General features: G+C 44.1%; 1 protein-coding gene across 13 annotated transcripts in view; it reads right to left on the bottom strand.

Annotated features, from left to right (window-relative positions):
* Positions 1 to 16,471, bottom strand: part of LOC144035039 (ELKS/Rab6-interacting/CAST family member 1-like) — an 88,197-nt gene that overhangs the window by 44,952 nt on the left and 26,774 nt on the right. For 7 of the 13 annotated variants that reach the window (XR_013288353.1, XR_013288354.1, XM_077544358.1 and 4 more), the window contains exons 7-14: positions 15,987 to 16,061; positions 15,756 to 15,911; positions 13,245 to 13,412; positions 12,989 to 13,156; positions 10,005 to 10,142; positions 8,134 to 8,274; positions 5,519 to 5,659; positions 3,005 to 3,198 (exon numbers count right to left, since the gene is read on the bottom strand). Coding sequence is in view for 9 of the 13 variants with exons in the window: in XM_077544358.1 (XP_077400484.1) it covers positions 3,005 to 3,198; positions 5,519 to 5,659; positions 8,134 to 8,274; positions 10,005 to 10,142; positions 12,989 to 13,156; positions 13,245 to 13,412; positions 15,756 to 15,911; positions 15,987 to 16,061 (1,181 nt within the window). In the remaining 4 variants the exon portion in view is untranslated. Of the gene's footprint in view, positions 1 to 2,611; positions 2,699 to 3,004; positions 3,199 to 5,518; positions 5,660 to 8,133; positions 8,275 to 10,004; positions 10,143 to 12,988; positions 13,157 to 13,244; positions 13,413 to 15,755; positions 15,912 to 15,986; positions 16,062 to 16,471 lie in introns of all 13 variants that reach the window. The other 6 variants (XR_013288351.1, XR_013288352.1, XM_077544353.1 and 3 more) reach the window with 2 other exon arrangements.

The raw sequence follows: 16,471 nt of genomic DNA, 5'->3' as shown, positions 1-16,471 counted from the left end.
CTTTAGTTATTCCCAACACGCTTTTGGAATTGTCAGAAATCACGTTTGAGTATTTTACACACAAGTTGGCTTCATTCATTATTTTTGACCCGGCAGATGTCGAGCTGAACGCGCGGCCACCATTTTGGAGAGTTTTGTTGCGTATCGAACTTGAAGTCAATTGAATGCAACATTTTTAGAAAACGTTTTTAGTGGCTGGAGCGTCACAAGGTGATGTCGCTGACTGATTGGGGGGTTCAAATCCCGGCCAAGGTCAAAGGCGACATCCATTTGGGTCCCTAGGCAAGACCTGAATGCTATTTGCTAATGCTAAATCCAGATACAAATGCATCGGGGAGGACATCCGGTGTCAAAACTGGAAGCTGCTTCTTCTTCTTCTTGGAAAATAAAAATTAAGTCATAACTTGTGCACTATGGGTAGTTTTGACCCTTTTTTTACTTTTAGCGCAGCACTCGAGAGCTCATTGCGTGTTTCGACTTGCTCAATGACCAAAGGCGCCTCCACTTGCGCCTCGCTGACACAATTTGTTCATCACAAACTTCTCGAAAAGTCCTTCCTTTCTTTTCTCTCTATTCGTCCAACTTGTCTCCATCCTCTGCTCTGCTCTGGCTTTGCTTTGTTTTCCACTTTGCTGTCCAAATCCTTTATTTTGGCCATCACGGCAGATTTTTCAGCTCCATTTCCCCCCCAGTGTGAAGTCACTCCGTCTGCTCCAATTACCATCCTAGTTACCGAAATAAAGCGGCCGGCACCGCATTTTACAGCTGGATTTACGCACGCAGGAGAAGGTCGACGATTGCTGGCCTTGCTGAACCCGCATGTGAGCTTTTCATCTTTCACGTCATACGGCGGCCTTCGTGGAAATGTCCCACCTGGGCTGGCTTTTAGACCGCACATCAGTATGGAAGCTCTCAAATCACTCAAACTCAAATCATTTCATAATAATTCATAACATTGAGTTAAAATTAAAAAGAGTATTGCACTGTAAAAAACGAGTGTGTTGGTCATTTTTCTGCCACGAGACGGCATCGTTGCATTTGTAAGACATTGATGACAGCTCAGTGCATTTTTCACTTGTCACTTGTGAAATTCTGCACATTTAAAAAAACTGTCAAATACAACTTGACCCCCGTCTCCACAAATATATGCATTATTATTCAATGCATTTATTATTACTGCTCAATTTTGACTGCGTTGCGTCTAGAATTTCCTCAGTACAGGCTTGCCAAGTAAGGGGCGCTCATTAATTACGCGTTTAAAAAAGGAGTAGTGTTAAAGGAACTTTAAATGAATTCACTAATTTTGACACCCGTTATTATTATTATCATCATCATTATTATACTGCTACTACTACTATCCCAAATGTCATAATTTAACCTGTAAAATATAACTAACAAAGACACAAACACTTTGGCCACTTTTGGCCTTCAGGTGGGAAACGAAGCCTGCTCAGATGAGACGTGAACTCTTAAGACAAGCAAAACGGTCTCGTCGCTAGCAATCCAAGACTGCGAATTCACGGATGACGTTGCTGAACCGTTTTCCGACATTTCTCACACATATGCATGAATTTCCGCATACAATTCTGTGCCGGCCCAAGTCAGGACTGCTCAGCCTTGGCGGAGGTTTGCGTCCACGGAGCGAGCGCCGTTCCAGTTTGCGTTCCCGACTACGCTCAGACAAAATAAATCATTCAATATACACAGCGAAACCCCCCCCCCCCCCACTAATTGGACGGCGGCGGCTGCTGAATTATAAATAGACGCCTATTTTTTTTTTCCCCTCCCGGTCGGCCAGACGTGGACACTTTGAAACGAATGTCTCCGGAATCATTAACAGTCATTAGTTTTACTGCCCTCAAAAAGACGTGGAAAGAGAGGACAGGTTGCAGCGGGACGAGAAACGAGTAAGTGGACACGGATGATGAAAAACACGCCTGGCCTTTGAATAAACACTTTTTCTGTTTCTGCATGATGTTTTTCAAGCCGGGCCGTTTGAAAAGAGTGCAGAGAACGCAAGTGCAAAAGCTCAGCGGGTACAGCGTGAAAAAAAGACGGACGCAAACAAAACAACATCCAAGTAAGAAAACATTCCTGCGATTGTTAGGAAGAAAAAAAGTAGTCGGCAGTTGTGGTAGCGCGTCAAGCGTTCCGAGCTTAATCGCGTGAAATGAAAGAGTTGCGTCAGTGACAGGCCAGAACAAAAGAGTGGCAGGACGCACGGCAGAGACTTTCGGGAGCGGACGAGGACGTCGGGCCGCCGTACGCGACTTGCGCCGCATGTGGCGCCACAACAGTCACAATATTTACATTTGGGACAAACTTGGCCGACTCGGGTGCGACACGGCAACTCCGAGGGACATCGTTAGTGAAGTCAGCTGCGTCCCACGTGGGAAAAAAAGGCGGACGTCCCTCTTTTTATTGACATGATTTCAAATGCTTGACAAATCGAATTCATGTTGTCCATACGGGAAGGATGCGAGTCCACTTTTCCCACATGGGAGGGGCTTCCTGACAAGCAAAGTGAGTTGGTTTTTTTTGTGTGTGTTTTTTTTGGGGGGCGGGACTCGTGCAACTTTCCGATTGATTGACGGCGCTTCCGGCCACTCACGTGCCCAGGTAGTCCCACACCAGCCCCCCCATTGGCTGCTGCGAGGCATTCGGGGGAGAACGCCACAGATGAGAGGCGGGGGGCTTTCTGGCGTGTGCGTGCGTGCGCGTGCGCGCGCGCGTGATGGCCGCGCACACAAATGGCGGATATTCACACACACGTGGACACGGTTTAAAATGGGAGGAGGCGGCCCATGAATTAAAGGGGAAGAAAAAAAGAGGAGAAGGTGAGAGCAAGCGGAATTTGTTATTGACTTGAGCGGCGCGCAGACAGAAAGGAAAGCAAAATGCAATTCTTAGATGAAATGAGGATTCAAAGCAGAAAAGATTTAGTGAGCTTTCTTTTCGCGTGCTGACTTTTCTGTCTTGTGACTTTGGGCCCGCCATCGCTCACCTCTCCAGCTCGTGGATCTTTTTCTCCTTGTCGTTCTTCTCGTCCTCCATCTCCCGCAGGATCTCCAGCAGCCGCTCCACCTCGGCCTGAGCCTTGCCGGCGTCCTCCTTGTGACGGCCCACTTCCTGCTCCAGGCCCGACATGCGTTGCGAGAACTCGGCGCCGGCCGCCGACTCCGCCGCGGCGCTTTGAGCCTGCCGGCGACGGGGAAAAAAAAAAAAGAAAGAATGAAACGGCAGCTCTGGAAAACGCGAAGTTCAACGAGTTCAGACGGAAGCGAACGAGCCAAGAACAACATTTGTTGCGCAGGACGACTTGCAAACGGGCTTAACGAGGCAGAAAACACAATTGGAAGCACATGAATGGCAAAATCATGCATTGTCCTCGCTGAATAACATTCAAATACGATTCTTCACACCGTTATGGACGACAAAAGATCCTCCGGGAATATTAAGATCGGACCGAAAAAGAAATCCTTATTAACTCATTCACTGCCATTGACAGCTAGAGACGTCAAAAACTCATTTGAACTATTTCTATTATTTAAAAAAAAATAAAAAATCCACTTTTGTTCATTTCTTTTTTTAATCTTTTCTTCTTTTTTTTTTTAAAAAGAGAAGAAAAGATTATTAAAAATTAGTGGCGTCAGCCGATTACAATTTTTAATTTTAATTAATTGCATGACTTCACTAGTTATTTTTATTATTTAAAAAAAAAGAAACGCTCAAAAAAAGAAAAGATTATTACAAGTGAGGGGTGTCAGGCGATTCAAATGTGTCATCGTAATTAATCGCATGACTTCACTAGTTAACTCCCGATTAATCACAAATTTTATATCTGTTCTAAATGTAAAATAAAACATTTGTAGGTCTTCATACTCTTGTTAACAAAAGTGGGGGGAAAAAACGAATGGAAATAGTTCAAATGAATTTTTGACGTCTATAGCCGTCAATGGCAGTCAATGAGTTAATGTGAAAATAAAGATTGGACACAAAACAGAGGAAAACATTGTTTAGAGGGGAAGTCAACCTCCCCGTTTTTTCTTTTGTGTGTGTGCAATAATATGTTCTATACGCTATTCTAAAGACGCTATTTCCGTTGATTTTTTTAACATATATTTTTTTCCCGTTAATATTGCATTAGTGGAAGAATGAGTTCATCAATACCGATATGAGAAGGCGGCCATTTTGCCACTTACTGTCAAGGGAAAATGACATCACAGCTGCTCAGGTCGGCTTCAGAAAACAGGTGAGCTGTGATTGGTCAGAGCAACTGCGATGTCATCTTTAGTCGACAGCAAGTGGCAAAATGGCCGCCCCCTGAGATGTATTAAAAATGGCTGCATTTTGCTACTTTTATTCCACTGACGCAATATTAACTCATTCACTGCCATAAATTCCCCAAAAAAAAAAAGATTATTAAAAATGATGGGCGACAGGCAATGACATTTTTTTTATTGTAATTAATCGCAAGTTTCATATCTGTTCTAAACGTACAATGAAAAATTCTAGCTTTTCATACTCGTCTTAAAAAAAGAGGGGGAAAAAAAAAAAATAGAAATTGTTCAAATAAATTTTTGACGTTTTTAGCCGTCAATGGCAGCGAACCAGTCATGTTTTGACTAGCGAGGTCACATATAACATATTGTCAAGTAATGTTTAAGGCGGACTTCCCCTTTAACGCCACCACCGACAACAACAAAAATTGTCTGCACGCCGTACGTGCACTTACGGCCAACAACGAGGCACTCTGAAGCGGGCACGCCAGGGGCTTATCGCAAGGGATCATATGTTGCTAACTAAACGCGGCTAATGCGAACGAAGGTGCCCTTTTTCTTGCACAGGGTGCGAGAGGGGGAACTCAAGTGCGTCGCTGGGCCCCGTTTTAGACCCGAAACATCAGGAAAGTCCAAATGTTTAAAAACAGCGTCATGTGCTACATCTACACAACTGAGGAACCTTTGCACATAATTGTCATTTTCAGCTGTCATCTTCTTTTAACTTATGCTCAGTACTTTTATTGAGCCCTGAAGTGAGTTGGAATTTTGAGATTTATAAGCGACGCTTGCCTACAAACCACAGTAGTAGCATTGTCTCTCCGCACCTCTTCTTTGCCAAAAAGAAGATACCCCAAAAAAAAAAAACAAAGCAAAGAAAAACAAGCACAAGTTAGAAGCAGAAGTTATAACAGCTGTGAGTATTTCCCAGAAGCAAATGTTGCTCTTGGGACACATTTGCGTATGCATTTGCACGTGCGCGTGCGTGCGTGTGCGTGTGCCCACAAATTAGAAACCTTATTAGTTTTGGAAGTGCGCAAGCGCTTTTACAGGTCTTTACGCGGAGAGTCGATGTTTGGGAGTCTGACGGCAGCATGTGCAAGACGAGACGAATAAAAGAGGACGCGGCTGTCAAGCAAAAGCGACACGCGGCGAGTGTGTGCGTCGTCCCGTGTCCTCGCTAACAAGCAGACAACGCCGGGCGGGAGGAACACAAAAATGCACATTTGACCACAAACCTTCTTGAGTTGATTGTCCAGTTTGACGCACTCCTCCTTCTTATGCTCCAAAGTGATCTCCAAGCTCTTCAGCCGGTTGTCCTTCTTCAGAGCCGAAGAGGCCAGAGACGAGGCCTTCTCTTTCAGGTCCAAAACCGACGCCTGACGCGGCGAAAAGGAGGGCAAATCATTCCAGATCATCACATCATTGCCTCAAATCATTCCCGGCTACAGATCAGCCATCAATCATGTACGGACGGGAAATGGACATTTGAGTTGAAATGGATTAGAATTCCATCATACTAGACGGTGGATGGTGACCTTTCAACTTCCCTTTCCGCAATAACCTGCTCCTCGCGTCTCGGCCATAACTGTGGGGAAAATGAAAACCCCAATGAAAATAAACGGCTATTTTCATCCTTTGAGGTCTTCCTCTCAAGTCAAGAGCGTGACTCATCATCAGCCTGCTCGTCAAAACTTTTTCCCATGACCTGACTTTCTTTTCTTTTCTTTTTTTCTTTCCCCACTCGATCTTTCCACGCGTCCAAGTCCATCTCCCCCCCCCCCCCCCCTTTGCGTCTTTGCAGCAGTGATCGAGAAGACGCGTCCAGCGCACCGGAGTGGGCGGCACCGAAACGTATAATTTTACACTCGAGCGACGCCACTAAAAGCCGGACTGCAGATGATCGCGTTTGGTCGGAGAATGTTCGCTGCTTTGCTCTCATCATCCAGGATTTCGGGACGTGTGTGTGTGTGCTGCGCGTGTGTGCGCGCGTGTGTATATGTCGCTGTTGTCAGGCAAACCCCACACGGGCTTTTAGAAATGCTTTTTCTCTCCAGTGTATATCTGGAAATTATACAAGTAGACATGAACGGCTTTTATGAGCCCACAACATACTAAAAGTAACCACTAACCACACACTGTGGTGCAAGTCGGAGAAGGTGAAATTAACCACCCCCGTTTTTTTTTTAAACAATAACGTGAATTTTAGTGCCGTGTTTGGGTGGAGTTCCTCTTTTAAAAGGTTTTGATTATAACTACTCAGCAAGTCTTTTGACAGGCGGTTTAAAGGCTAGCGCATGTCGCAAAGCTGGTTTGTTTGCATGAAAACTCTTGGCCAGACTTTTTTTTTTTGGGATATGTTCAAGATCCTGTAAAGGGATTTCTAAAAAAAAATATGCATTTTTGAACTGATGCAAATGTGCTCAAATGTGGAGCCAAAGTTTGAAAGGGCCCGTATCATTCAAAATCGACTTTTTGGAGCTTGTCGCCATATTGAAATGCAAATTCCTCACCAAAACGCAGCCCAAGTGGCTTTAAAACTTGCGCAACTCCCACCATCAGAGCTGATGGAGAGGCACAGCCGTAAGCAACACACTAATGATGATATAATATTAGCATAAGCACGTTAGCAGACGTATTTTCTTGTATGCAAAATAAACTCGGGTTACACATATAACCGATAGCAAGTATCGGTATTGGGCCTAATCGGTTGGAATTTAGATATATCTGGGGTTGATGAAAGATTTTGTATTTGTAACTCTGGTTGGTGTTGGATTTCATGTTCTTTTCTTTGATCCTTCCTCTGGTCTCCTGTCTGGTTGGTGTTGCATTTCACGTCGCTTCATCTTTTTTTCCTTTCCTTTGATCCTTCCTCTGGTCTCCTGTCTGGTTGGTGTTGGATTTCACGTCGCTTCCTCTTTTTTTTCCTTTCCTTTGATCCTTCCTCTGGTCTCCTGACAACTTCACAATTCTGGCGGGACTTTGAAGTACCCGCTGAAGGTGAAGGGTCTTGGATTTCTAACAGGTTTTCAGGTGAACGAAAGAGCAAAAACCCAAAGGAAAAAAATGTTGACTTGGGAAGGCTGCCGAATGAATAATACTGAGCTCTGAGAAATAAAAGGGGGGAAAAAAAAGGGCATTGGGCCGATACCTGGCCTTATTTCATGGTATCGGGTACTTGCGGCAACGGATGATAACAGTATCGCACTCTTGTGGCAGTTTTACAATCAGGAACTAGAAATGAGAATTTTGTAGTATTTTTGGGGGGGGGGCGGGGTGGGGGGCTTGAGCACTGTAAAAAAAAAAAAAACTGGTATCGAACATCCTTACTTGGCAGGCTTGTGAACAGCACTCTTTTCTGCAGTGTGACAAATTTAAAGGACAGGATTTTAATCTGGATTTTCGGATTTGGTTGAAACGTTCCTGTCGGAATTCGCCCTTTGCTGGAATCCAATCAACTCTATTTCTGGATGTGGATGAAACCCGTACAGCAAATGTTTTCTTCTATGGAACGCGCGCGGTGGACGCGGACATCAGCGGCGGCGAGCGCTAACTTAATTAAGAGCGCAGGAAATTGCCTCGTCACTCCCCGGTTTCTCCTCGCTTTTCCCACAGATGTGCGCTTTGCATAAAGGTCACAAGAAGGTGCGCTTTCGCACCCGCTGCCGCTCTTATATTATGTTGTCAAGGGGACGTGACTGCTTTATCATTGCGGCCCTTCAGCGCAAGGACCTTGGCAGGATCTGCTCGACGCCGATAGATCAGTCGGGTTCGCCTTGACAGAGAAGGAGAGGGTGCGGAATGTGTGTGCGCGCGCGCACGGATATTGATGCACGTGTGTGTGCGTCGCTACCTCCCGGTCCGCAAGGTCAGCCTGCATCTGGGAAACTTTCTCCCGCAGCTCCTTCAGCTCCTTCTTGGTGGACTCCACCTCATCTCCCTTTTCTCGTTCGTCTTTCTCCCGCTGCTCTTTCAATCGCTCAATGATGCGTTCCTGGACAGAGCGAGGGGGGGGGGGGGCGGGGCAGGGGGGGGGGGTTCCCCGGGGGTGAAGGGAAGAATGACAGATGGAAACAAGCAAAATGCAAAAAGTCATGCACCTTGAATCCAGATTGAATTTCCACACTCATAACAGTTGCATTAAACTTAATATGCATGGCAGCTCCGGCGGGAGAAACAGCCAAGCGTGATTTTAGACCCATCATACGTTCTGGCAGCGCATTCAGGGATGTGATTTGACCAAAGTGAAATTATCTGAAAATTTAGCCGGGGGTCTGGGGGCCGCCGGCACCCAGCTAGGTCCAGGGCAGTGCCCTGGTGGGGGGACAAAGGGGGTTCGCCCCCCGGAGCTCATGGGTTTTCCGTGTTTTTAAGTACTTTCAATGCACTCACATGACAAAGAAATAGACAAAACAACAGCATAAATTTTCAATGTATATTGAACTATCCCATATAAAATGGCAACATTTTTTAGTTTAGTTTTTATTTTTAACATTTAGTCAACTCAAAATCAGTCACATTCAAAAACATTGGACTGCCTTTGCTTTTAAAAATAGAATATCATCATATCTAACTAATGTGATTACTAAGTTAACACATAAATAATGTTGAAGAGTTCAAATTTCATGAACAAATAATTGTATCGTGACCAAATGAAAAGTAACTCATATTAGAGCATACCACAAATGTCTTTGTTATAGCAGAAGATGTTATCTGTCGGAGTCATGTGCATACACAATGAACTACTAAAAAAAATAAAAATAAAATCGGATTTTTTTTTTGGGGGGGGGGAGATAAAAAAAGCGGAATTCCGCGAATTAGCGGAAAAATCACATCCCTGCGCATTTGAGATCAACTAAATGACGCCGGCCGCCGTCAGTCCAAGCGAGCGATCGGGAGTTCAAATCGAAGACACAACAAGAAGGCAGCGTTTGCGTGACATAAGCGGAACGCTAGAAAGTACAAGAAAGCAAGAAAGACGTTCCGGCGCAATAAAAATGAGGAGTGGGAAAAAAAAGCTTGTGAAAGTCGATGACGGTCACGTCGGCCTGAATATTAGACGATAAACAATTAATAGGCTTGCTTCCTGTATATAAAGTATGTGTGTAAGCAGAACAAAAACATGTGCTGCTGCTCAGTGTGGACCCGAACAAAAGGGACTTTTTGCTTCTTATGCTTGAGCTTCTGCTACGCATCGATTCTTTTCTCCGCACAAATTTGGTGAATCATTTAAAAGGTAGCACTAAGGAACTTTTCAAGCTTAATCAAATATTTTCAGAACTCTTCTGATGCAACACGGACTTCAAACCAGTGAAATGGTACCTTTGTCATGGCCTGACGGAGGTCTGTATCATTTTTACTGGCACGGCGCAACTTTTCAGGAGGACGGTAGGAACGTTGCCACACAAAAAAAACACACAAACGTGCCGACTGCTTGACGGCAGACGTCAAAAGCGAGCCCGGGTTGGATGAAAGGACAGTCAAGGATCAACATTGGCCCGGATTTCACTCGCTGGCGTGAGCTAAAAAAAAACGACGCAATGCGCTTGTCCTCATGGGAAATGCGGTCTTCCTTCACACATAACAATACCGCGCATGTCCATACGGCGTCGCCATAATCAACGGCAGCTGAAAGTTCCTTTTTTGTTGCTTTAATGAGAACGGATGTGATTATCAGTATCGTAAAGCACGGGCGGTCGGACGGCCCAACATCTGCTGATGTACCTTCTCGGACAAGGCCTCCTCCAGGGTCCCCAGAGCCGTGTCGGTGTTGGAGGTGTCCGTCTGCAAGGACTTGACTCTGCCTTTCAGGCCGCTCAGCTGCTTGTCTTTGTCCTTCAGCTGATCCTGGAGGTTCTCGATCTGCACGGCAAGAAAAACGTGGAAGTGAAGATGGAAGAAAATATTGCGCTGCTCTTTTTCGGCTTGTGTGTCCCAAAGGTCTTTGGCGACGGTTCCAAACGTGCCTTTGTGCACTTGAGGCCTTCTCAAAATGAAGTTGGACGCAGATGACTTTCTCAAATGTCAATAATACAGAATATATTAAAGGGATGTTTGACTCATTGAAACATTTTCAGCAGTAAAAAAGGAATGGATTTGATAACTATATTATTTTTTTGTATACAATGAATACCTTTAAAAACAATTTTTTTTCCCACTTGCTGTCGACTAAAGATGACATCATCTGTGCTGAGGAAGTAGGTAACGACCAATCATGGCTCAGTTTGCTGACCTAACCCAGAAAACAGGTGAGTCATGATTGGTCGTTACCTACTTTTTCAGCACAGGTGACGTCATCTTCAGTCAATAGCGAGTGGGGAAAAAAAAATCATTTTTTAAAAGTATTAATTGTATACAAAGAATAATGTAGTTATCAAATCCATTCCATTTGACTGCTGAAAATGTCTCAATGAGTCAAACATCCAAACTCTTTGACTGCCAGACGTTTTCAGAAACAGGTTGTCCCCAGTGCCAGCCGATTTTAAGCATTTTGACTGATCTTTCAAGGTCCATAGAAAATTATGTGTTTGGACTATGGAAACACACATACTACCAAATGAAAGATTGGACTCTCATCTTTCATCAGAAAAAAAAGTTTGTTTCTACCTTATTCCGTTTTTCAGTAATCAACAATAGAAAATGGTTAGTTTCACCTCTGTTTTGAAACAAACGTCTTTTATCGTCTTTGGCACTCCTCCGTAGGATTTTACTAAACGTTATTTAACGTTTTTGGCAGTCAAAGAGTTAAGAAGTCGATGAACTGACTTTACAATTTGAAAACGTGTAAACAAGAATTCATACAAAATGAGCTGGCAGTCCATGAAAATAGCGGTTAGCCTCCGTAGCTTTGGCTAATCTGATCTTAATATATTCATAGCAGCGCGAGCAGAAACGAGGGCAACGGTGTCAACACGTTGTTATGAAATACAAAATTAGACTGGCTGGTTGAAGAACAACAATACCTAAACGGCTGCCACTAATTGCAACTAAATTCGGTGTAATGCTGAGTTATATTTGGAAACATTTGATTTTGTTTCCGTGCTGGTCCGTCAAAACACGTCTTTGTGGGAATCCATTCTGTGGCGCAATAAAGGCGACTTTTGGCCCTGGTTGTTTACACATTATAATTATCTACACAAATATTTTAGTTGTTAAAACGCCTGGTAAGAAGTTGATCTCAACTAAAGTGTACACAACGTTAATTAGCAGCTTGATCTTTTTCTCTTTCCCAACATCCCTATTATCCTTCCTCCCCTTTTTCCTTGCAAACTCATCTGGATTAACCGTCTGTGAAAAGACAAATTCAGCACAAAAAAAACAAACCAAAAAAACAAGTAGCATGTGTAATAAGGGAATACATATGGTTTAGTGTGGATGGCATTGAAAAAATAATGAAACAAAAGGTGGAGCTCGACAAGAAAAAAAAAAAAAGATTTTAATGGAAGACGACGTGAAATATGCAAATATAAAGTAGTGTTCAAATTGAAATCAACCTAGATTCGCACCTCTTTCTCGTTCTTTATGATCCTTTTGAGACATGAAAATCGATGTTATGAAGTTAAAAGAAAAAGAAAACTCCCACGTTCATGCTGTGAAAAAAAAACAAACTCCGGCACCTCATTAATCAACTGTTCACTTGGCAGCTTGACTGACAGCTCGCTCTCCTCGCACGCACGCGCGCACGCACGCACGCACGCACGCATCGGCTTGACATTGAAAAGCTGAAAGTCTTTGATCCCTTCTGCACTTCTTGAAACCGACAAATGTTGGAGGGGTAACACACACACACACACACACACAAAATTGTCGATTTGGCTGCAATAATAACCCTGCGAAGGCATTTTAGCGTACCCGAATGGCAAAATCAAGCCGAAGCTGCGATAGATGCCATCCGGGTGCGAGCGGCGGCGGCGGCGGCGGCGGCGGCGCCCACTCAGACAGTTGACTGTATTCTATTTGAAGACGACAGAGGTCATTTTTTATTGAAGAAGAGCAGCTCATTAGTATTCATCTACATTTCAAACCCACCCTGGCTCCCCCCCCCCCCCCCCCCCGTCTTGCTTCAGAGCTGTCTGCTTGATTGGTAATTATGTCCTTCATCAACTCCATCTGTTTATGGGAGGCTTGAGAAGAATGCACTTGACCGCTCCGCTTCCAAACTAATGATGATAATAATAATCCTATAATTAATAATTCCTTTCATGGATGCGGGTCTATATTATTTTCCTGCACATATGTAGCTTACCAACTATTTAGTGCGACAGCTATTTCTTGTCAAATAGCACTTTTAATCTTGTGACCTAGCAGTGTTGCCGATTTCCCCAATAGCCTGTATCACAGCACCATCTACTGGTTGTGGTCTGAAATTACAGTCCAATGAAATTCATCTCACGCTTGTGCATACCTGGAGACGCTAGCCAATAACAACCTCACAATTACCTTAACATGCAATCAAACCAATAGGGTGGTGTTACTAAACAGAAACACTACATTTGAACACAACAAAAATAATTCACAACAAGCCAGTAGAACATGTACACAACTACTATTACACTAAACACAAACAACTAACAATAAACACCACAAGTGTGTAAATAGTTTTAGGAATTGCATCGTTGTTCTCTATTAAATGATATAGATTTCTACAAAACACAATATTTTTTGGGCTCAACATAGCAATATTGCACATGCCAAGAACGGCCACTCGCCTTCTTCTGAAGCACGACGACTTTGCGCTCCTTCACATCCAGCATGTCCTTGAGGTCGCTTATCTCTCCGTTCTGCGTGCTCTTCTCGTCGGAAATCTCGGATATCTGCTGACTCTTTTTGGACAGAAGGGACTCTTTCTCCTCCAGGCGGATGCGGAGGGCGTCCACCTACGCACGTCACATTGAGAAGGTCAACATCTCATGGACGTAACGGGAGTGTTTTTTTTTTTTTTTAAAAATAGGAGATGAAATGTGCCTCGGTTTGCAAAATGGCCGCCCTCTGTTCCTTGGCGGTGAGCGACTCCTTGAGGACGTCCACGTGTTGCTTGCTGTCGGAAAACTGGTTGTTCAGAGTGTCAAGTTTGGTCCGGAGAGCCAACAGTTCGCTGTCTTTGCGATTCAGCTCCTGTTTGACCTGATCCATCTGCACCCAAAAAAAAAAAAACAAGAAGAGGAAGTTGATCAACAATTTTAGATTTTACCCTCACAAAACAATAGTGCCTTCTGAAATGTTTTTTGCAGGAGTGTGCAACGTATCCACATGAAAATCACTGATCTGTATATTAGACTGGATAGCCGATAGGCCAAGACCTTTGAAGCCGCGAGGCGGCCATTTTCCTCCTCGCAAGAACTGTACCATCCTACACATTTACACCATCGAGAACATTTCAGACAGTACTTAGTCAAAACAGCATGATTTATGATGTTTTCCATTTGTAAAACATATACAGGAGGACTTCAGACATTTTACAACTTGCCTTAAATACATGTATAAATTGTAAGCTTAATGATGTTTACAGGGGGAAACGTGTACAATTTTAATTAAAGGATTATAACTGTAATTCAAAAAAAAAAATACCGCTGCCAAATCTAATATTGGACCCTAAAGAACTGAGCAAAGAAAAAGGGGGTGTTCAAAGCAGCACATACTGTCCACTTGTTAAAAAATGGTGACCCCGTCCCCCCACCCCGCCGACCCCCCCTTTCCCAACCCCTATACTAAGAGCGTATGAGCTGTATATGTCTCATCTGTACGTATACATAACAATAAGATCGACTGCTCGAGACATGGGAGGAGTAAGATGGCCGCCCTGTTGCTTCAACGGCTCGCACGGGCGTGTGTCGGCTATCGGGTTTTCCGTCATATATGCAGATCAGTGATGAAAATACACGTGAAAATCTATTGGTTCCAGCAGGTGGATTTGTTTACAGCTAATATTTAGATAACAACACTCATTTACAGGGCTCCAGACTGCCCCTAAATAGTCGCAATTGACCCCGAAAATGTGATTTTTTAAAATTTTTCATCTCCTTGGGCATATGCTAAAAAATTTAAATCAAGGGCCACTGTGCTCCTAATAAAGAAAGTTAGTCTGGAGCGCAGATTTATTAGTCCTAGAGTGGGGATAAATACAAACAGTAAACATAAAGAAGAACATTTTTGGTTTTTACTTTGAAGGACTTCCCAGCCTATCGGCAAAAACTTGTATAGGGCTAAAATGTTTTGGTGAAGGCCAAACTATTAGAAGCGGTATTAGGTATTGAACGAGCCTAGCTAAGCTTTAGCCAAACGGCGTGCACGGAAAGTTGAGGAGGTTCCAGTTTGACATCAGTCTCACGAGCAAAAGTGAAACGAAACGAACTATAGCTGACGAGCACAAAAGTCAACACGCGCGTTTCTTTCTTCTTTTTTTTTTTTTCCCGTAGAGCTCAGTATTGTTCATTCGATTTGACATCATCATTGCTCTCCTTTTTTTTTTTTTTTAAAAAAAACAACAAATCAATTAAAAAAAATTTAATAAATGTTTATTTTTTTGTTTTTTTAAATATATATACATATATATATATATATATATATATATATATTTTTTTTGTTGTATGTGGGTGAGTATGTGTATGTGCGTGTGTGTGTGTGTGTGCGTGCGTGCGTGCGATCGTGTGTGTATTCATCAGTTCACCTAAAGCCCATTAAAAAAAAATCCCATACTAATAATATAATATAATAATAAATTGCCAAATGCAGAAACATCAATGTAAGTTATCACGATGTGGTGGCTCTCGCTAACAGACAGAATTAAGTAACCGGAATTAGGTTAAAAAATTCTATATACGTAGACCATGTTTCTATAAATTTTGATATTTGGTTTTTATTTGAGGCCGATATTTTTTCCATTAAAATGTGATTTATGAGGAGGTTAGACCATTGGTCGATGTTCAGAGTTTGTTTATTTTTCCAGTTAACAAGAATTGTTTTTTTAGCGATAGTAAGGGCTACAAGTGTAGATTGAAATTGTTTATGTGGTAAGTCAGTTGTTGTTAGGTCACCTAGCAAACACAAGTTTGGAGATAAAGGTATCCTACAGTCCAAAATAGCGGAAAGTTTTTCTAAGACTTTAGTCCAGAAATACATAACCGGAGTACATAACCATAAAGCATGAACATAAGTGTCTGTAGTGTTTTGTAAACACTGGAGACAAATGTCGGAGTCTGAGAGTCCCATTTTCTTCATCATATATTGAGTAATGTATGTTCTGTGAATCATTTTATATTACACGCGCGTTTCTTACTGCGGACGCCTCGCGCTGCAGCTCATTGGCTTGTTCCCTTAGCTCCGCCTTCTCTGACTGGCTGTGACCTAACTCTTCCTTCAGCTGATCAACCTGGCGAGGGGGAGGAAAGTATACCCCCCCCCCCGAGAGACACAGCCCAAAAAAAGGAAGCAACTTCTCACTCGTTGAAGTCATAAGATGTGATTTCAACGAGTCACCTTATTCTTCATGAACTTGGAGTGGGATCGGTACACTTCCATCTGCTTGATCTCCTCCTCTCGCTCCTCGTTGCTGAGCGCTCCGTTGGACTTGAGCATGTTCACCTCCTCGTCCAGCTCCCTCATGGCACGCTCCAGCGAGCTGATTTTGGCATCCTGGCGGGAAATCAACGCATCAAACGTGTCGGCAAATTAGCCGCGGCTCTTTTTTTCCTCTCGTTTGAGCTTCACCTTCATTTCGATGACCGTCTGCAGGGCTTTGGTCTTGGTCGATTCAGGAGCTGCTTCGTACCTCCTGTGCAGCTCCTGAGGGACAAAAACGGCGCCGGGGTTAGCGGACGACGGCGAGCGGGGGTGGAGAGAGGGACGGGGCGAAGGGGGACACGCTCGCGGGACCACAACCGGGGGGAAGGAGTGATGGGAGGGTCGGAGGGAGGGTCGCGTCACGGGGGCGGGGAAGGATGGCGAGTGCTGGAGGTGGACGTGATGAGGAGGGCAGGAGGAGGCGAAGATGACGGGATAATGGCGGCGAGAAGGTGGCGAAGGTGCGGGGAAGGAGGGAGAGGAACGGAGGTGGGGCTGGCGCCAGGGGGGGGCGGGGAAAGAGTGCCATGGCTGGAAGGGGGGAGACACATGGAAGGGAGGCGGGATGGGGATGGAAGGGGAGGCGGGAAAGGAGGGCGTGATGGGGGCCGAGGACGAGCGAGGGTGGAGAT

Source organism: Vanacampus margaritifer, chromosome 15 (genome assembly GCF_051991255.1).
Source record: "Vanacampus margaritifer isolate UIUO_Vmar chromosome 15, RoL_Vmar_1.0, whole genome shotgun sequence".
NCBI lineage: Eukaryota > Metazoa > Chordata > Actinopteri > Syngnathiformes > Syngnathidae > Vanacampus > Vanacampus margaritifer.
This window is presented reverse-complemented; position numbering and strand designations above follow the sequence as displayed.